The following is a 22,537-nucleotide window of genomic DNA, read 5'->3' as shown; positions in this document are numbered from 1 at the left end:
ATTTTATTCAAGGCACTTTACAACTTGTCCAACCAGCCTTTGACCTTTTCTCTGGTCACCGTCCCTTCTTACTTTGCTTCAGCCTTTACAAGCTACTTTGGTATCTTCTGAGCCTTTGCATGTACTGTTTTCACTGAATGTTCATTTCTCTGTTTTTCACCTGCTGAAGATCTGTCCCTGATTTATTTATTTATTTATTTATTTATTTAAGATTTTATTGATTTATTCATTCATGAGAGACACAGAGAGAGAGAGGCAGAGACATAGGCAGAGGGAGAAGCAGGCTCCATGCAGGGAGCCTGATGTGGGACTCCATCCTGGGACTCCAGGATCACATCCTGGGCTGAAGGCAGCACTAAACCGCTGAGCCACCCAGGCTGCTCCTGTCCCTGCTTTAGATCCCTATCAGATGTGATGTTGTCTGTGTATCTTTCCCCCGGGGCCCTGAAGCAGAGTGGGTGAGCTCTCTTCTGCCTCCTAGAGCACTTCATTTGCCCTTAGTATGGTGCATTGCCAATTTATTGTGATTGCTTATGGGTTAATATTTCTATTTCTAGGGCCCAGAATGGAACCTGGCATATGGAAGGAATTAAATATGTCTATATTGAATGAGTAAATAAAAGAATGAAGGGAAATGGGCAGAGAGCTTATTGTAAAGCCTCCATTTAGATCAAATTTAAGAAAACAGGCTGCTGCTATTGTTCTTCCTCCTAGAACCAGATCTTACTTAGTTAACATAGAACAGATCTTTATTAACGTAGAACCAGACCTTCATTAATATGACCAGATCTTATTAAGATATCTGCTTAGGACTTTAGAAAAGCTGTCCTGCGTTTCAGGAGTTAGAGGCATCTGTTTCCTGGCACTAGTGTGCTTTAATTTTCTCTTGATTAATACAAAAGCAATTTGGATGTGGGACAGCCCAAGGGGAGCACTCAAAGGCATGGTCATTGAAAGAGTTGCTTGCTGACCCATATGTGTGTTTTTAGTGAAGGTTCAGAAGGTTCAGAGATGTTTGTGAGATGTGTGAAGTTCTTTTGATCTTAGGGATAAAGCTGTCCTTCAGGAGATTTCTTCTGTTGTGGGCTGTAGGTAGCTGGTTGGGGACTTGAGGAGGCATCCCCATGCGCATATAGATTTATTCTCTGCCCATCTATCACATGCATATGCATTAGCTGGCGGTGTCTTTTACCAGTTTGCACAAGATCCCCCAGACCCCATAAAGAACCTTTTGTAAGTTAGAAAAAGGTCCTCCCTCTGCATGGTTGGGGTAGAAAAGGCCAACCCCTTCTGGATGGACACAGCTCCATGGGTGTATGACTTGGCAACCCAACAGTATCTTTGTGCAAGAATATTCTCTTCCTGTGGGAAGAGAATAATAAGCACAAACCAGTGGTAATTGGATAATAGCAATAGTAATATTCCCAGGCTCTACTTTAAAAAGTTTTTTTTGCTCATAGACTTCTTTTATAATAGCTATTTATTTATAGTTTTTATTTATTTGCATTTTTAGAATAACTTTTTATTTTAGTATAGTCTTAGGTTTATGGAAAATTTGCAAAGATAGTATTGAGGGTTCCCAGATACCCCTTATCCAATTTCCCCTATTATGAATCTTATATTAATATGTTACATTTGTCAAAATTAATGAACTAATAGTGATGAATTATTAACTAAGGTACATACTTCATTCATGTTTCCTTAGTTTTTACCTAGTGTCCTTTTAAGTTTCATGATCCTATCAGGACACCATAATACATTTAGTCATCATGTCTTCTTAGGCTCCTCTGGGCTATGATAGTTTCTCAGACTCATTGTTTTTTGATAACCTCAACAGTTTTGAGCAGTATTGGTCAGGTGTTTGGAGAATGTTCTTCATTTGGGATTTGTCTGATGTTTTCCCCATGACTAGACTGAGTATTTGGATAGGTTTTTTTTTTAAGAATGTCTTTTTTTTTAAATGTTTTAAAATTTTTATTTATTTATGATAGTCACAGAGAGAGAAAGAGAGAGAGAGGCAGAGACATAGGCAGAGGGAGAAGCAGGCTCCATGCACCGGGAGCCCGATGTGGGATTCGATCCCGGGTCTCCAGGATCGCGCCCTGGGCCAAAGGCAGGCGCCAAACCGCTGCGCCACCCAGGGATCCCTGGATAGATTTTAATTATTAGTTAGGTATGGTAGGGCCAACAGATCTGGGAATGACTGCCATTGAAAAGATAATTTTGTGATACTTGGAGATCCCCAAAGAGGGGCTACATGTCTCATCATGGAGGCCATCCTGAGAAGTTATAAGGGAGATCTAGGGTGGAGGAAACTGTGGACAAGTGTCTTTATTGTGGCTTCTGTACAGAGTAATGTGGAAGGCAGGGTAAGTAGCCTCAGGATTGGCTAGTTTGAATAATTTCAGTGGGCTCTGGAACTTAGGGACTGTCCCTAGTTGTCTGGTACCTGCCCTGAGGTGAGGAAGGCAAGTGAATAATGGTCCAGAGTATGAAAGCTCAGTAAGGGACATAGTGGGGGTGGACTCTGGTTTGATTGGTTTGTATTTGAAAAGCAAGATGACTCAGATACATTATTATTGTCCATAACAAGGCATATCTGGTATATGCACCTAGGGAAGAGGTTAAAGCATCAGGTTAACAGAGGCTAGCAATACTTAGTACTTAATACACTGGGGCTATGTGTTTTGGGAAGAAGGACCACAGGGGTGAAGTGCCATTCTCATCACATCGTATCAGGGGTACGTGATATCCATGTAACTCATTCCTGTTGATATTGCCCTTGACTACGTGGCTGATCAGGCCCTATTTTGTGACACTATTACCACTTCATGTTTGCCTTTAGTGTTCATCTAATATATTTGAAGTGTTTATTGATTAGAATATCAGTAAACATGCAGTGTAATTTTCCTTGGGTCTTGATCTTCTAGAAGACTGAACTTGCCTAGAGTGAGTTCTGGGTTTTAGAGGTGGGGCCCTGTTTGAGGTGGGTGTCTCCATAGGATGGAGTCTTGAAACTCAGTCCTTGACCAAGCTGAGCTCATAAGGGAGACTAGTATCTGAACATCCGTGTTCTTCTCTAAAACAGTAGTCCTTTGTATACTTCCAATAGCTAATTAAATATATCCATAAATCTCTACAGCTCTATCAGGAGTTGGAATTGATCACCACTGAAACGAAATGAAATATATGTCCTTAATACTTGGCTGTGGATCAAAATATTCAGGGTATTAGCCTATTTTCTGCATATAAATTTAAAAACTCCTGGTTGCTCCATAAGTAGCCTGACCCATATCTTTTGGAACCCTTGGATGTTGGTGGAGATCCTGAGAAATATGTAATTTTCCCCACTTTGCTTTGGAATATCCTGAGTTGGGCAAAGCAGGACATGTTGTTGGTTGGTAATTGACTGCACACATTTCTCCCCTCATACCTCAGGGTCCAAGTCACAGAACTGCCTGTGGAACTCCCTCATTGATGGGCTCACAGGAAACGCCAAGGAAAAGCCACGGCCAACGATTGTCCATGACCCTCGACCACCAGAAGAAATCCTAGCTGATGAATTGCCTCAGCTCGATAGCCCAGAAGCCTTGGTGAAGACATCCTTCAGGTTTGGTGGATGGCAATCAATTTGTTCCTTCTGATTTGCTGTGGAGTTATTTCAGTCCAGTTGGATGCATCGTCAGCGTGGCCTGCAAATTACCTCATTTCTCTGCACTGAGTAAATTAGAATTGATGAGGAGTGTTGGAATTGATGCTAGCTGGACTTCTGGCTGGATTTCTTGAATGTAGTGAAGATCTTACCAGTAGTTAAGTTGCTGTTGGTATTTAATTGGTATTGGCATTTAAGTGCTGAGGCGAAGGATTTACTGATGTTGGCAATTTGAATTGGATTAATGAGTCTTTTGCTTCAAAGGAGGATGACGCATGGAGATAAGTATACAGAGAAAAAGCATGTGTGGGAATGAATTCAGCCCCATGCCTTGAGAGTCTCTGGCTGGGGGAAGGTTTCTAGTCCTAAGAGATGTGAGAGCTGCTGCCTCCTGAAATGAACTGCAGATCTTCCTGTGTGCTTTCCCAGGTGGCTGCTGACTGTGTTCTTGTTCATCATTTGGTCTTCCGTCTTCTGTAGAGGCCGCTTACATTTTCTTCCTGTATGGTACTCCGCTTTGTCACGACTCTGGCACTTACCTTTCCGCCATGTCAAAGGAAAATCAATCTGAGTGTGGGACATGGTCTGTAAAACTGATTTATTTCTTCTCCCTGAATGAGGCTTCCAAGTTCTCTTTTGAAATATACAGCAGTGCTGGTATCAGAAATTAAGGTTTAATTTTTTTTTTGCCAGCCTGCCTTCCTCCCCTCTTTTCTCCCTGTTACCCTAGTTTTATGTCTTTCACTTTTCTTTCCATTATATAAGGCTTTTGTACTCTCCACATGGCTAGTAGAACATATAAACCTCACTTTTCTCCTCTCATAAACAACTCAGACAACTCTTGGCACCCATGAAAAACGTGCTCTCTTTTGCATCCAGGTGACGTGTGTAATCGCTCAGTAAAAGCCATTTCATTGTGTGAAGCTTCTTAGTGTAGACTGAATTATAGATGAGCTCTGAAAAGCAATGATGAATAGGGGTTTGGATTTCTTTATGGAATGTGACTGATGCAGTGGCAGGACAAGAATTGCAAAGCAAATGCTTTTCTTACGCCTACTAAAGGTTTGGTTATTGCACTGTGTGGTTTCACATAAAATAAAACCCACTCAGGTAGAGAGAAGTAACTTCCATGAACCTGTATTTCTCTGCACTTGACTGTGGTGGGAGGAGGGAGGGCAAATGGCATTCTTGGGCTATATGTTCTCATTTTGGAGTGTCTCTGGTGGAGTCCACCCCTTCCCATGTAGTCTTCTTGTAGCTACTCTTTCCAGGCCAGACCAGCTTCATTGTCCTCTTAAATGAACAGCTAAAGAGGCATTCTCATGAGAAGAACATCTCATTTGCTTGCCAATTTTATTACCATCATCTCTTCTCTTGGCATTCAGTGCTCTTTAATAGAGAAAATGTATTGATGGTCATGAACTTCATTTGATCTGCTAGTTGAATTATGTATCAATGTCTGGGTTCCAGAAAAAACATTAAATTATGTTTGTTAATATTGGGACTTATTTTTGGCTCCTTGTAACACTTGGTGCAGCAAGAAAAACATGGCAGGTGTAAATGTACCAACCTTTCAGCAATTGAAGCTAGAAATCCATTAGCGTTGATTATTCATTTATTTGTCTCCTTGTCTGAAGAAGATAAGTGATTTCAATGGCAATGTTAGGAGGGAAATATTCTCTAACGTGTTTTTCTTAACTGTGGTGGTCACATCAGTTGTGGAATTTGTTGTACATAAATTATCATAAGCAACGTATTAAGATGTGGGGAACAGTTTATTTATCAAAAAATAAATTAGAGCAGAATCAAGGTGACCCATGTAATAAGTGCCACTTATTTTCTATATGCTTTTTGGATTGCAAAGAAAGAAATGAGTCATCGCTGAATTTAAATAATGCTGATAGGGATATATCACTTTTGTGTGTCCCCCTCCCCATTTCCCTTGAGTGAAAAATCACGAGAATTGCTGACTTCTCAATGTTAGGATCTGGGAAATATAGGACAAATGGTGTGTTACACTCACACATTTTAACATTTCCAGGTTGCATCATAGATCAGCGCTCTCAGTCCCTGAGAGAAATCCTTTTACTAAGCAGTACAGTCTTCTACCAAGGTTAGGATGTTAGGTTCTTCTTTCTCACTCTGAAAATTGGAGCTGCTCAACCCCTGTAACGTGTGTGTGTGCACGCATGCGTGTAAATATACATTTGCACACACCTATACACACAATTAAGACATCTGGGCATGTGATTGTTAACATCTGTCTTTCTCAGTTGGGGTGGGTCTTGTTTGCTGAGGAGGAGCACATGGTTCTCATCAATTTGCATTGTCCGTCCTCATAGCTCCTCTGTAGGATTATTACCGCTGAGCACCATAGTGGCAACTTGGCTTACTCCCATCTCTTTCTCCTTGTTTCTACTTGGAGGGCATTAGGAATCCTGGGTTGTGAAATACGGTCATCAGCTTTTATTATCAAACAAGATCCGAACTTCAATACAGTAAGCCTAATGTGCCATATTATCAGAAGTCTAGACTTTTCTTGGGGGTTTGTCTCCCTAACTATACCCAGGGACACCAGGCTCACTGACACTCAGCACTTAGCCTGCTCTGCCTCTGGCACCTGCCAGGGCAATGGGATCTCGTGCTGAGGGTGGACTTTCTGACCTCACTGAAGTTCTAAGTTCATGTCCAGTCCAGATCTCCTCTTTCTTGTGCTGCCTCCTCCTGCTGGCTTCTGTTGTCCTTTGCTGACATCTGGCTTCAGTTAGTGCTACCCCAGTTTCTCAGATATGTTCTAATGATGTTGCTCCTCAAAAGGAAGAGGTCAGATGCTTCCTATCACATTTCCTAGACATCTTTTCTAGCTCTCTGCAAGTAGGTGGTGACAATTACATACAAGCCACCCCCTGGGCAAAGAATGCATACTTGTTTATATTTGTATAATATTTCCATTCAAGTAATTCCTTCTAGATCAAAAGGAGAGTCTGCCCTAAAGGAAATTCTATTCTCTATTTCCAAAGGTAGGAAGTATCTATAAATTTGTAAATGGTTAAGTGTTTTTCAAAAAAGCTTCTAAAGTTTGTATTTTCAGTCTCCCTGAGGCTCCCTGTTACAATAACCATAGAATTCTGAGATTGCCAGGCATGACCCTAAAAACCCAAACATGATGCCCATTTTAGAAATGGAGAAACTGGCTCAGAAAGGAAGAGCCCATGGTTCTGATTGAATTCAAACACAAATGAAAAAGGACAATGGCTTGCCAATCAGTGGTCACCAATGGCAGAAGCAAGGGGTAGCTCGAGTAGACTCTAGGTCCTGTTTAGTCTTTAGCAGCCCCTGGAATCCCATCCCAAATAAACATGTAATCTATAAACTCACATAAAAAAAGCATGCTTGGGGGGACACCTGGCTGGCTCAGTCAGAAGAGCATACATCTCCTGACCTTGGGGTCATTGGTTAGAGCCTCACATTGAGTGTAGAGATTACTTAAAAAACAAATAAATAAACTTTGTTAAAAAACAAATGCATGTGGCTTTTATTGTAAGCGTGGCTTCAGGACAGCTCCTCATCCAACCAAATGGCCCCTGGTGGCCAACACTCACTGTTTATGTCAGTTAGCAATAATGCAAGGGAGTGTAGCAGAAAGTGAGAATGTGACACACAGATTTAAAAATAGAGATTTTACAAAATGAGAGGTACCACCTCTTTCCACTAAGGCTTGTAAGTCAACAGTTGAGGGTGTGCAAATGTCATCTCAATTCTGCATGTGTTCCCTGGCACGCTCCCCTCTAGTCCTCCTCTTTACTGGGCAATAGGGATGAGACAAATGTTCCATGTCTCAGAGCAGTCAGTTGGGCAGTGTTTTGAGAGAAAGTGACCAATGGATGAGGGGAATGGGCTCCTCATTTTTGTTCAGGTTCAAATCCCAGCCTATATCACTGCAAGTTTTGTGTGGTTGTCCTATGGACTTTAGTTTTTACTCTTCATGAGTGCGATATTCTAAGCTTCCCAGGTAGGAAAATTCAACTCCTGAAAGTGGCTGTACTGGCTTTAGTCTCCACTGAGTTACCAAGGCAAATTGCATCATCTCTTTGAACCTCCATTCTCTTAACTGTCACACCTGAGGGTAGACAAGGGCAGTGGGGCTCATACATGGGGTGCATGACAGTCACTGGAGAGTTATGAAAACAGATTGTTGGGCTCCTCCACCTCAGGTCTGGGTGGGGTCCTAGAACATGCCTTTCTAACAAGGTGGTGCCAATGCTGCTGGTCCAGGGTCCACACTTAGAGAATCACTAGACCAGATGATATTGAATATTCCCTGGAACTCTGAAGTATTTTGCTGTGTTAATTTGAGTGGGTCAGTTATCTAATCTGGCCTTGTTTTCTCCATCTTTGAAATAGGGATAGAGGCGCCCACTTCCTAGGAATGGTGAGAGGGTTTAAAGGAGGTAATATAAAAGAATGAGACAAACACAGTATCTGGCACCCAGATAGGTGCTAGTCTCCTCTCCCTACCAGCTCTCATTGAAAGCCTTATGTGCCTTTGAGTAAATAGGATCAGACTTGGATTTTGTGACTCCAGATGCAGACGCCATGTTGCTCTGAAAGTTTGCTAAGCCTCTGGCCTGAAAAATCTGCTTTTAAGACCTGAGACTTTTGAAAAGAAGAAGGTGGGAACCATCACACACACACACACACACACACACACACACACACACACAAAACAAAACAAACCAAAAAAACTTCAGTGTTTGGAAAGTAGATACTCCTGGGGATTACACCCCAGATGCCTGTTTTCCTTCTTCCTCATGACCTGTCTCTTTAAGCCTGTTGTTCTGCCCAGGATTTTCTTAAAAGAGATGAGATAGAAAACGGAAACTGGAGCTTGAGGTAGACAGACAAGCCCAGCCAGTCTGATCAGTGATAGGACTCAGAGGGCCCAGAAAACAGGAAAGAGTTGGCTGCTGGCAGCCTTTTCTCTCCCCAGCCTCCAGTGTTCACACCAGTCCTTTTGCAATGGGGGGCAAAGAAACCAATGTTTATTGAACACCTGCTATGGCCAGGAACTGTACATTCATTTGCTCATTTAATCTCTCCCAAACCAGGGCAAGGCAAGTATTGTAATCCCAGTTGTACAGGTCAGGGAACAGGTTCAGAGAGATCAAACAGCTTATCCAAAGTTACTCAGCAGGTGGTAGAGCTAGGAATCTCAGCCCAGTCTACCTGGATCCAAAGCTATGACTTCTTCATCACGTTCTGCTCCTTGGCTTCAGGCTTTGTCATTGGTGAATAAGATAATGTGATTGATTCTACTAATTTGGATGTGGTGGCTGAGATATAAAGTTTGGTGCTTCTCCTGTGAGACATACCCTGTTCTTTTGTGCTAAATCCTTCTTCTAGTCCAAACTTATGTTTTTAATCTACCCATGCTTTTGGATAGAACCCCTTTAAGGGCAGCACTTCTCAAACTTTATGAATGAATTCTTTCAGGGATCCTATTAAATTCATATCCAGACTCAGTAGGTCTGGGTTGCAGCCTGGGAATCTGCACTTCAAACTAACTCTCAAGTGATGTGAGGGTCTGAGGACCACCCTCTGAGTAGAAGGTCCTGGGCTTGGCAATGCCACAGGTATGAGTTTGCAAATGCTCTTCTGACCCATGTGATTTGAGTCTCAGTTTCCTCATTTTACAAATGGAAACTGAATTGACAACGCAGGCCTTGGGGACTGTTGCTAGGATTAAGAGGACTAATGAATCTGACAGCCATTAATTCCTTCTCTCCTAGTTTTCAGCACCCTGTTTAGCAGTGGATTGATCCTCCACACCTTGACCCCTGCTTATATGACTAGATCGTGCAATGAACCCCAGGCTGGAACATGAGCCCTATGGGTGCTTTCTAAGCAAGACTGTCCCGGCCTGACCTCCTTAGATGCAAGCAGAAATTCTGAAGCCATCCAGTGCATATGGGCCATCTCAGTTACTTCCCTTGAGCTATGTGACTCTCAACATGGGTTGAGTTACCAAATTTTGATAATTTTGCATTTGGAAGAATAACATGTTTGTTCCCCCAGGGAATCACTGGGGGCTTGATGAGCTTCTCTTCCCACTTAGAATGGACTTATTTGGGCTTTGGCAAAAGTGTTCCTGATTCTATACATAGCTTACCAAGAATATGTTGCAGAGAGTAGAACTGCGTTGAGCCAACGCCCTCAGCTATGGATGAGATTAAGGCCTTGTCAGATCCCATTTAACGGATTGTATTTTCCATGCAGAATTAAATCATTGAACTCATCCTCATTTTGGTTTTTGGCAGTCATTTTTCCACTAGGGGCTACTGCCAAGAAGCCAGTTTCTGACTTGATTACTTTCAGGAAATGTGCAATCTGGCTGATGATACGACATGGCGTGGGGTGGCGGCCCCTGCAGCTTCGGACCCCACCCCAGGATGAGTCATGGGTTAAAATTCCCAATTAGCTCATGGGAAGTCTGGTCACACATCTTTTTCTATCACCGTATGTTGGTCACCCACTGGGACTTTTGGGGACACCTACTTCCCTGACTTAATGCTGCCTCCTTGGAGTTGACATTTTTCCCTTCTGGTCTTTGCTAATCCCAATTATAGAGTCTTCCTCAAGTTTGTGAAGGGGAAAATGAAATAATGAATTCTGAGGGCTTTTTGTTGTTGTTGTTTTTAAACTCAGAGGAGTTTCTATTGCAAAGTTGGCTTCTCATAAAGGGAAATATTTAGACTTCTTTCGTTAGTAAGTTTTTATGGAGAGATTTTTTTTTTAACTGTTTGGAAATTGACAAAGCATGGAGCATGCAGACACTATTCCTCTTGCATTCTTCCTGGGCCTTCCATGGTATTTTGGGAAAGAGGAGATCTATCTTTGTGGCAGCCATGTGAAAGCACCTTTCACATCTCCAGCCACAGGGAGTGTACTTGGTCCAAGGTTCCAGCTTCTGTGTGAGAAAATTTGTTTTGGTGATGGCTGAGGCTGTGTTTCCCAAAGGTACTCTCAGCCAGTGACTGAGAGCATCAGAGATGCTAAGACTGGCCATTCCTGGGAGACATGGGACTTCTCTAATGGTGACATTGACTTGAAGAGTCCATGATGGCCTTGCTGAACTTTCTGTGGAGCTATGTGGTCTAAGATATTTCCATTCAACCTTCCTTCCTTTTCTCCTTCACTGGGAGTCAGACTTATATCCTGAGTCTCCCAGCCTCCCTGGCTTCTTCCCCATTTTCTTTTATAGATGTTACCCCTGATATATTTCTTGCAGGTCTTGTCTTGTCTTGGAGCGTCTCAGAAGAGCTGGGCTAACATAGTCCCCTGTCTCTCTGTGATCCTCTGCTGGTTTACCACTGCCAGCTCAGTGCTATGGGTACAGATCCAAGACTACTGGCCTAGGAATCCTGGGTCAGTCTGTATTTGATTTTATATTTTATACTTGATGTTGTGCCTTTGCCATGGGCTCTGATGCTGGGGTACTTCTGATGCTGGGGAACTTCTGCCCTTGGCCACAGAGACCTGAAGTGTGCAAGGAATCCTTGCGGTTCCGTCTTAAATGCAGGAAGGCTCTCCACCCCGTAGCCCTCCTCTGGAAGTGCTTTGAGATCCACCGAGGTCTGGTTGTGATTCTAATATGGTTCTGATCAGTTGGTCCAGCCTTCTGCCCTTGGCTACTTTGTCCCCATGTCAGCCTCACTGGTCAACTCTCCAATCACAGTCCCAGCTTATTTCTGAGGTTTGGCCTGAGGAGCTCAGGGGAACATCATGGCCTGGCCAAACCTCACAGAACCTAAGAGACAACTTTGGAAAGCTAAAACCTTGCCCCTCCTAACGTTACTGGCCACTAAGTGTACTTGGATATGGACCCTCTGGTTTATGGGAGGATGTCCTTCTAGAGAGAGAAGAGGACATATAGGCCTCACCTCTGCCTCTTTTCTACACTGGTTTCCCTTTTCCCCATAATTCCCCAAGCCAGAAAAGCTGGACCCTGACTTTCTACTTCTCCTACTTTATATCCTCCTCCTTCTCAGTATCTGGCCATGGGCTAAGGCTTAATTTAATGGTAGATGAGGTCAAGAGACAGATTGGCTTACTGATATGGGACCCTACACTGAGAAATATCTCAAAAGCACCATATGTTTTCCCTTATAAACTTTCTGTGTGATGACTGACTTTACTGCTTTTTTTTTTTTTTTTTTTTTGCAGTACAATTAAAGAACCTGAATAAAAATAAAGCAAAACTCTCTAAAACCATGCCCAATGATAATGAAAATAGGATGTCCCTTGATTGGTGATTGGTCTCTCTCCTCTGCAGTGGGGCCTCTTGCTTACCTCATAATAATGTGACCCTGTATTTTACTCTTTAGAAATTTTTGTTCCCACTTGTAGCATTAGGGCAAGGGTTCTGCTAGCAGGGATGGAACAGTTTCCTTCTTATTAGAATCTTTCTCATACTGGATGCTGTCTTCCCATTCAAATGCTCACTCTGCAGTCACATCTTGTACCATTCATTGGAGCCATATGGGGTGAATTGGATCAGTGCATGTTCCACAGCCCTGGACCTCACATCAGTTGATGAATATATGAATGGGACTTGGTGTAATCATGCAACAGGTGACCTTGGATCATGGTGGACATAAAAGCGAAGTGAAAGGGACAGTTTGTGCCAAGGTCAGAGGCAGGGAGACATGCTGAAGGAACTGCTGGATTTGTGTCTAAGGCATGTGAAAGGGAAGTGGTATTGGAAAGGTAAAGTTGAAACCAAATATGGTAGGTTTACCGTGGGAGTAAGTTTCAGTTGTATTCCATTTGCAGAGATCTTTGGAGCTCTTGTAAAGTCTTTGGGGAAACAGAAAGAAGGTTGCATTTTCCATTAAGTTACAGAACTAGGAATTATATTTCCATGCCTCGGTCCCCTACACACAGAGATCAAAACAAAGGTTTCTGGCCTTCAGCAGGGGTGGAGTAGTGGAGCTAGAGAGTAGCATGGGGTCTGAACACCCATGGTGCCTGGAGGAAGTACATAGGCAATTTGGAGAAGAAACCTGTGAAAATATGTTTTCCACGTGGATTGGAACTGAGACCATTTTTTTTTATTACTTCTAAGTACAGTGGTAGCTAATGGCTATTGACTAGGCAGCCCCATAACTATCACCTAGCTGCTCTCCATTTATTGATTACTATTAAGTGCAGCCAGAAGTGAATTTGCTACAATAAATTACCTCCAGACCCTGGGTGTCAGCGTAGTTGGGGAACGATTGTTATTTGAACGAGAGCTGCAGACATGCTTGCCCTCATTCAGGAGAAGTGTTCATTCTGGCTCTGGTGATGGGGCTCAAATACTTGGAGGCAGGCATAGTGCAGATTGCCCAAGAGCATGATTTGAACACTGTCTGCAAAGTCAAAACCAGGAAGATGTGAATCAAATAACAGTCTTGGGTAATGGGTCCCGAACTTTGATCTGTTCATCATTTTCATTCTTTGAAAATGGTCCAAATGTAGAATTAGAAGAGTATATGAAGGGGGTTTGAATTATATTTATTAAATTATGTTTTTCTCTAATGTTTGGCTGATTATTCCATCCTTGAGTGTGACTGGCAATGTCAGGGTTTAGTTTTCATGGTGGTTAAGTTTCTAAGGGTAGCACTGAACAAGGCTGTCATGTCTAGCTCTAAGCTAACCGACAGGTCCCTTCTATTTAAGAAAAGTCATTGGATTTGTTTTTTTAAAAAACTATTATGGCAGTTTTTAAACCTCCAGAAAAGTTGCAAGACTAGTAAAATGAACAACTGTCTAGCCTCTACTTAGAGTCGCATTCGCTTACTTGCTATCGATTATCTATCCCATCTCATCCCATCTTGTATCATAATCTATCTTTTTTTCTGAATTTCTTGGCAAAAGTTGTAGACATCATGATCTTTCAGCTTCAACTTCAGTTTCTTTGGATTGAGACCATTTTCTTACATGGCCACAGAAGAATACTAAAACACAGGAAGCTTAGCATTAATATAATACCATTACTACATAATACTGAATATTCAGTACTACATAAGGCTGAATACTCAGCCCATTCTCTAGTTTCACCAAATGTTCCCATAATGTCTTTTATGGCAATCTTTCCTTCTGGCGCAGGACCCATTCCTGAAGCACACATTACACTGAGTTGTCACATCTCCTTCGTCTCCTTTAATTTGAAGCAGTTTCTCAGCCTTTCTTCGTCTTTCATGACGTTAACATTTTGAACCAAATAGGTCACATGTTTTGTTTTGTGGAATGTTCCTCAGTTAGAAATTGTCGGATCGTTGCCTTGTGGTCTGATTCAGGCTGTTCATGCTGATAATACTACGTAAGTGGTGTTGTGTCCACAATGCAGCATTCCACTGGAAGATTGCTAATTGTCCCTGTTACTGGTGATGTACTCTTGAGCATTTTCCACTATAAAGGTACCTTTTTCCCCTGTGTAAGTAATAAGTTGCCTGTGGGGTAGTAAGTAATAAGTTACCTGTGCAGGTAGCCTCTTTGCTAACAAACATTTATGCAGTGGTTTTAGCACCACTTGATGATTCTTGCCTGAATTAATGGTGACTTCTAACTCTGTCATCCCTTCACATCTGTTAAATGACATTTGACTGTTGACAAGACCTTTCCCTTCCCTTCTCTTTCTACATTTTAGTATCAGTACAGGTTCTGAATTCTTCTTTCATCTTAAGCCATGTGTCTTTATCCCACCTGGAATCTAGGGCTTTAATTATGAGAGAAAGTCCACAAAGGCCAAACAGAGGGGTAGTATGAGTTGTTTTGCAGTCTCAAATGCATTACCTCTAGTGGGCAGAAATAAGTTCTACCTGGAATATGAAGATGTATATAGGCAAATCCAGAGCGTAAACCTCTACCCTGCAGATAGGGGCTCTTTGGGGTCCTCTGATCTTGGTGGAAGGCAGTGTCCTTACATGGACCTATTGATGCCACAGGAACTATGGAAAATTACAGAGTGGAGAGAGTCATGTGGAGTGGGCTGGGAAAGGTGTTACTTAGCCAGAGAAAGGAGTTCAAACGTATTATCTAGACTTTAAGTAGGATCTCCAGTTCTTTCCTTCTCATCTCTTTTTACCATAATGCACCACTCTCTGCTTCCTGCTCCTGCTGGCCGGTATCTGATGCCTCTACCAAACACCAGTCCAAAGAGTTGCCTGTATCTTATCGGTAAGGTATAGTGGGAACACTTGAGGTCTGCTTTTAATCCAGCTTCTCCTTGCCTGCTGTGTGACCTTGAACATGCAGCTTAAACTGACGCTCAGTTTCTTCATCTGTTTAATGGGATTAGATATTCTTTTCCTCATGGGATACCTGTGGGGAGTCAAGGAAGATTATGCATGTTGAGCAACGAGCACAGTTTCTGGCATCAGCAGGTGCTTGCTAATTAGTACATAATATGATTCAGCCTCCTGTTTAATGCTCTTGGAAGGTGTATACTCTGCTCTAGTCCCTGTGTTGGGTGAAGCAGTGGACTTTATTTGACCTTAACAGCAATGTTCACATGTCCCTTAGCACTGAGTTGCTGTTCTGACACCTAGGAACTTTGAGGTACCCTCTGCCTCTCTTTCATTTCTAGAAGTGTGCTTAATAATAGCTAACCTAGCTCACAGTTGGAGAAACTAAGGCATGAAACAGTTAACTAATCCAAGCTCATACTACCAGTTGGTAAGTCTGGGATTCAAAGCCAGACAGTTTGGCTTCAGCATCTACATTTTGTATTATTTTATTATTTATTTATTTGAGAGGGGGAGTGAGACAGAGAGAGAGAGAGAGCACCCCACAAGTGGGGTGGGAAGGGGGAGGAACAGAAGGAGAGAGAGAGCCTGATGACGCAATGTGGGGCTTGATCCCAGGACCCTGGGATTGTGATCTGAGCCAAAGGCAGATGCTTAACCAACTGAGCTACCCAGGTACTCCCAGAACTCACATTTTAGTCACTAGGCCACACTGCTTTCTCAGTCTAGCATTGAGGAATGGGTCTGTGTCTTCTGGTTTTGTGGCTAATGTGAACCTACTTTCCAGTTAGGTTCCCCATGCATGCCTGCCTCCTTGTTACTCTGATGCAATGCTAGGTGCCAACATTAGCCTGCTTACATCATTTCCTGCCATTTCCTAGTACCTAGTGTGGATTTTCACCACACTACCAACTGACCTGCTGCCTTGGGCTTCATTCTTTGCCCCTTCCTCCTATTGTACTTTATTCAGCCTGTGAATCCAGCTTTAGCTGCTCATAATGGAGACCTAGAAAACCCTTCCTAAGACTTCCTGCTCTTCTGGTCATGAGCCTATACACTTGCTATCATAGGCCTCTACTACAGGCTATCACCAGCATCTCCCTGCAGTCTCACCAAAGCCCTTTCTCTCTCTAGGGACCATGGAACCATGGTGGTATGCTCTGTGCAGTATGGGGACCTGGTGGAGGAAGGTGGTATAGACCTGGGATTTGGAATCAGACAAAACTGAATTTCCCAGTTGTGTCACTTACCCCCTCAGGAAAGTTACTCTGCTTCTCTTGCCCTTAGTTTTCTTTTCTACAAAATGGAAATAGTAATAATGGAAGGGTGGAATGAGAAAGTATATATAAAAACATCTAGTACAAAAACTGACATCTGAATATGGTTAGAATCCAGGGAATTGTATTGTGTCAATGTCAACTTCCTGGTTTTGATAAAGTACTGTAGTTATGTATGATGATGTCATTGGTAGAAGCTGGATGATGGGTACATAGGAATTCTCTGTACTATTTTTGCAGCTTGTTGTGGATCTGTAATAATTTTGTTTTAAAACAGGTTAAATAAACTTAGTATAGTCCTTAATATCTATTAGTTATATTTTAAAGATTACAAAATATCACCAGGAATTCTGTTATTTGGTTTAAGCTGAACTTATTGAGGAGTGTGTGTATGTTGTCTTTGTGTGTATATGGGAGAGAAAGCGTAGGGAGGGAGTAGGAAGGAGGGGAGGAGAGGGAAGGAGGAAAGGGAGGGAAAAAGAGGGAGAGGAGGGAAGAAGAGGAAGGGGAGGAGGGGAGGTGGGGTGTCTACCCAAGAGAAAGTAGAGCAAATGAGTTCTAAAATTCTATCCCTTTTCTAACTTATTGAACAAAATCAGTGCATCACAGCAACCACAAGTGGATTCCCTCCATGCTGTAATTTCATCTTCTCCCAGTTGAAAACCTTGCCTTTTTACCATACCCAGTGGTCTCTATTCTCTTCAGATTTATTATCTACCTTCTATTTCAGTGGTTCTTAATCCAGGCTGCACAAGATAGTCACAAGTGATTAAACCAGCCTCCCCGGGGTGGGGCCCAGGCAGCTGTAGGTTTTAAAAGCTTCTCTGGTTAAGCTGAGTTCAGCAAGCCTGAGAACCACTGCTCTGCCTGCTTTGGTCTTCCTTCCTCCCCTACATTCTCCCCGATCCATGTTGCCTTGGTGTATTAAAACATTCCACAGGGCACCATTCTTCCAATGGCCATTAAGACCTTTCCTGACCATAGTCACCAGATACAGACTTTGCTCTCTTCCTACAGTGTGTATCTGGAACAGGCGTCTAGCGTTTTGGAATGATCACAGAATGAGCTCTCCCACCCTCCGAGATGCCATATGTCCATGCCATTTTCGATAACTGAAGTGTCACCAAATGTTCCTTGTGTTGTCTTTCTCCAAAAGCCAATTCAACAGAATGCAGGCGAGTTGCATGTTTTCTTTTGGGAATGTGATATGTGGAAGTTTTCAGAAGCCTGCTAGGCACGGACTATTTTTACTTACTATTTCGGTGGCTGACATGTTTTCACCACCTTCAGGATAAACTGACTTTGAGACATTGCTTCACTTTCTTAGTCACCAGGCTCTCCTTTCTTCATCTTTCCAAAAGGAAATTTTGTCATAAAAATAATATACTTACCTTGTAGAACATTTGATAAATGGTAAAAGAAAAAAAAAATCCTGACTCTAATCCATGCTATCATTTTGGCATCCTTCCTGAAGTCTTTCTATCTATGCCTTATACTTATAGTTGTAATTATGATGTGGATATAATTTTGTATCCTGTTTTTTTTTTCACTGAACATTTTATCTTAAGCATTTTTCTATGTTGCCACATAATGTGTATATGTGAATGTGTGTTGGGCAGTTGGGTTGTTACCAGTTTTTAATTCTTGGAAAGAAAGCTATGATAAAAATCTTTGTGCATCTAGATATTGCCATATATTAAGCTGAATCCTAAGGGTAGATATCTAGAAGGGGAAACACCAACTCAAAGGGCAAATTGGTTCACAAAACCACATCACCAAAGAGCTCTGAGTAGCCTCTTCTGATGGGGTTTCTTCCAGCCATTCCCGTCAACACTGAACCCCTTAGATTGAGTGTGACAGTGCTCATTTTTCACAGCTTGGAATTGAGTATTATTATTATTCTCAAGGTAGCCTGCCCTTTCATTAAAGCCGTATGGTGCCTACGCTGACGGTTTCTGTATCTTTTGCTAACATACTCTTCATGGGAGTAATATAGTCACTCTTTGTTCCGCTCCTAGTAGATATCAATATTATCCCTCCTGTATGTATTAGCAAAGTAACGTTCAGAAAAAGTAAATGATTTGCCTGTGGGCACGCATCTGAGAAAGAGCAGGGCCAAGAGCCCAGAGCCTTTGCACTTCCCACTCGACTTGACTCCCTAGCGGGAAGCTGGAGCACAAACAATGGACTCATATATTGTTCTTAGGGTAAGGAGTTGGGGGCAAAGGAGAAAAGATGACATGTACCTAGGAAAGACCTCATGAGTTCTTGCCCTCAGGGAACTTAGAGTTTAGTGGGGGAAAATATAAAGGTAAATCACTGTACTTTTACAAACAGCTTTAATAAGATATAATTGGGATAGAAAAAAAACTGCACATATTTAAGTAACCAAATAGATGAATTTGACATTTGTATACACCTGTGCAACCAATTGAGTTTGAATGGTTCTGCCTGCCCCTTTGGATGACCATCAATAAAGTGTGAGATTTTTGTTATTATGGTAGGGATCTTTCTGTATTTTAGCCTTTATTTATCCTTGGGAAATCCCACTGACTTTAGAACAAAGGTGGTCAATTTCACAGGCAAGGCAGGAGGGGAGCCTGGGAGTTTTGGAGAGTTTGGGAGTTGTCTTTGCCAGCCCCTGGCTTGCTCCAAGGACATTTCCTATTTCAGGCTCTTTATCACTGAGGACTTAATGTGGCTGACTCTTAGAATAGTGTGAACAACATCTCCCAGAGCTGGGTGGCAATTATACAAGCGTGTAAGGTGACCCCACATTGATGTGGCCCAGTGTGAAGTGTGTCTACTGGAAGTCAGCCAGGGCACTTTGGGAATATGAGCAGCTTTGCTGTGGCAGTTGAGTTGTATCTGTTGCCTGGACTCGGTTCTACAAAGCTGTGTGGCCTTGGGCATTGAGCTAGACTGTTGCTGAGCAGTTGCCACATCCTTCCAAGGGGTGATGATAGTTCTTGACCCACCCAGTAGCTTAGATCAACAACTCAGTAGCTTAGATCAACAACTCAGAGAAAAGGATTATCTCCTTGATTATGAGTGGAAGCTCATTTTCTAGACAGAAAGTAAGAGAAGCTTTTCCTTTACTTGGGCTTCCATTATCCATGCTGGGGAGTGGGTAGGGGAGACATGAGCTGTATTTGCCTGTTTATTTGTTTAAAGGAAGTTTTAAATATACATATATTTATATTTATAATATGTATATATATATTTATAATATATATATATTTAAAAGTGATGCGTATTCGTAGAAAAGGGAAAGGGGAAAATACCACCCATAGTTCTTCTTTTCATATTTGTTAAAATTTGATTCATTTCCTCTACGGATGTGTTTAACTTCTCTTTAATCACACAGTATCATATTCTAAAATTTAACGGTATAAACCCACCCAACATTTCCCCACATCTAAACTTTCGTAAATGTCAAAGAACTTTCTCATTTAGTGGATATACCATAGTTTAGCCAACCATTTGTTGATCCTTGGATACTGAAGTTTTCCCACTGTTTTTGCAAATATAATATAAGCAAGTCAGTGACAGACGTCTTTTCATAAATGGATTTTAATAGATCTAGGGTAATTTACTTGGTTAGATCCTTGTATCCTAGGCAGAATTTGTGGAGTTCCCCAGATGAGCACTGTGTTTGTGATCAGAGGTGCTCTGGTTAATAGTATTGTTCTTCTTTGGATACTGTTCCAACCCTCCTTCACTCAGCATTGTATTATCAAACAGGTATTAACTGTAATCTCTTTGGTCTTAGAATGTTTTGCCTTGACCCTTTATTTAATTGATGCATAGAATTTATGTAATGTTGATATTCATGTTGTATATTGATAGAGGACATTGCAGGAAATCCTTTCTCAGCTGTACTCAGCATATTTTGTGTGCTCTGAAGTATTTAATTCAATTCCACATACGTTTGTTGATCACTGAAGAGCAGCTGTGAGTCAGTTGAAGGAACTTTAACTGGGATTCAGAAAATCTAGGTTTGAAATCTGGCCCTGCCCTTTACTAGCGACCTTACACACAGCAACTGAGTTTTCTGAATCTTGTATTTTTGTTTCCCACCTGAAAAGTAGAAATGATATCTTTCTCAGTGGGTATTGTGAAGATGAATAGATGATGAGCTTAGTAAACTGTTTAGCATTATGTAAATGAAAGGTACAATTATTATCACATATATAGACTGTTCTGTTGGATAGTTATGGTGAGACTAAGATGAGCCATTCATTCATTCATTCATTCATTCATTCATTCATTCAAAACGCTTTTTGAGTAACTACTACGCACAAGGCAATGACCTGGGTACTGAGCATACAGTGGTGAATAAGGTCCTGTAAGCCCTCAAGAAGTTTTAAATCTAGTAGTGGAGACAGCTGGGTTGTCCTGTATGATAGCCATTTACTACATGTGGCTAGTGCCACCAAGCAACAGCTTTTTAAATTTTATTTACTTTTAATCATTTAAATATAAGCTTTAAAACTGAGATCACTTCAGTTATTAAACACTATTCTATTTGAATTATATCTAGAATAGCTTGAGTATGTGAATCTACATTTTCAACTGTACATTTATAAAATCTAAATGCAAACAAGTATTTCCAATGAGTTGTTAGCTTCCATATTGAGATATGCTACAAGAGTAAGTTATGCCTGATTTCTAGACTTAATATATATAAAAGATAAAATATTAATAATTTCAATATTGCTTATATGTTATAATATTTTGGATACTTTAGGTTAAGACATATTATTAATTTACCTACTTTTACCTTAAATGTGGCTATTGGAAAATTAGATAAGTAGCTTGTGGCATATTTCTACTGGCAGCACTGAAGTGGGTAAAGAGATACATGATCACAGTATGAAATCTAGTGCAGACGGCACAGAGGGGCCATTGCTATGGGAATTCTGGGGTTGGGACATGATGAATCATTCCACTGGCAGGGGGGTCAGCAGGGCTTCTTGGAACAATGTAATTTGACTGAGAGTTGAAGACAAGATATATAGCTTTACGGTTAGTTTTTGTGAGGGTATAGCAAGTTCCAGTGAAAGGAAGTAGCTTTCGCAAAGGAATAGTGGTCAGAGAGTTTGGAGCCTGGTATTAGGAAGTATAATGGCTTATCTTTTTTTTTTTTTTTTTCTTCCTTTTAACTGCCGTTAGCTTTAGCTCTGCCTTATTTGAAGTCTGGTAGGTTCAAAGACTTTCCATGCCCAGGCTAGGCCCAGATATCCTGCAGTATCATCCTAATCCCCCAGAGGGCGATAGAAAACACAAGTGGGAATTTCCGTTGCTGCAAACCCTAGAGGTGGGGGTAGGGGAAGATTTTAAGATCCTAAAATGCAAAAGACAGCCCAATACAAGGAAGCATTGTTTTGCCCCAGATGCCAATGGCAACCCCATGAGAACCTCCTGATATAACCAACTGAACTGTTTTGGGAGCTTTTTCTACTTCCCCTAAACTACCTACACATTTTCATTTCTCCCTATTTAAATTTTCTCCTCGGGAAAATCTGAGTAACTAAAAACCTAAAAGCCAAATGATAATCCGGTTCTCAGATTGGGGATACAGTTTATATTTATTAATTTTTACTGAAAATAGTGAGTACCAAAATGAAGTAGAAAAATCATGGTCCTAGGTGTCAAGAAACCTGTAGTTTCAACCTTTTCTCTGCCACTAATCTGTTTCAGAATTATTGTGAAAACAAAGTAAATGGAGATAAATGAATGCGTAGAGTGATATAGTGCTATTAAACCTTAAGGCACTATTTTGAACAGTTAATAACTATTTTTATAATAATTAACAATTGTGATTATGGCTATAATTAATAATGCCCACACAATCATTCATAACCACCTAAAATCACCAACATTTATTATGTTATTACTTATTATATATATTTAAAGATTTTTTCTTATTTATTCATGAGAAACACACACACACAGAGAGGCAGAAACATAGGCAGGGGGAGAAGCAGGCTCCCTGTGGGGAGCCTGATGTGGGACTCAGTCCCAGGACCCTGGGATCATGATCTGAGCCAAAAGGAGGTGCTCAACCACTAAGCCATCCAGGCATCCCTATTATATTTTAAATTACAATCAAGAAGCAGTTATGAAAAAAACCCCCACTCCTGCAAACCTGTAAGAACTTTGCTTAGACAGGAGTCCCCACATCTGCCCCAGTCATGTCCTGTGTTAAGTGTGTATGTACCAGCTGGTGGGCAAGTGAAAGAGTTAGTGTGGGGAGGGGGTGAAAATGCATGGTTTGGGAGCTGTCAGGCAAATCTGAAGCATTGCTTTGGTGTTCT

At 41.5% G+C, this 22,537-nt stretch overlaps 1 protein-coding gene across 8 annotated transcripts in view; it reads left to right on the top strand.

The window, feature by feature from the left end:
- PDE1C (phosphodiesterase 1C) overlaps positions 1-22,537 on the top strand; it is a 570,553-nt gene that overhangs the window by 198,195 nt on the left and 349,821 nt on the right. For all 8 annotated transcript variants that reach the window (XR_012002742.1, XM_072764662.1, XM_072764660.1 and 5 more), the window contains one exon: positions 3,439-3,610. Coding sequence is in view for 7 of the 8 variants with exons in the window: in XM_072764662.1 (XP_072620763.1) it covers positions 3,439-3,610 (172 nt within the window). In the remaining variant the exon portion in view is untranslated. The remainder of the gene's footprint in view (positions 1-3,438; positions 3,611-22,537) is intronic.

Source organism: Vulpes vulpes, chromosome 7 (assembly GCF_048418805.1).
Source record: "Vulpes vulpes isolate BD-2025 chromosome 7, VulVul3, whole genome shotgun sequence".
In the NCBI taxonomy this organism is placed as follows: domain Eukaryota; kingdom Metazoa; phylum Chordata; class Mammalia; order Carnivora; family Canidae; genus Vulpes; species Vulpes vulpes.
The sequence above is the reverse complement of the archived record's forward strand: the minus strand, read 5'-3'. Positions and strand labels throughout refer to the sequence as shown.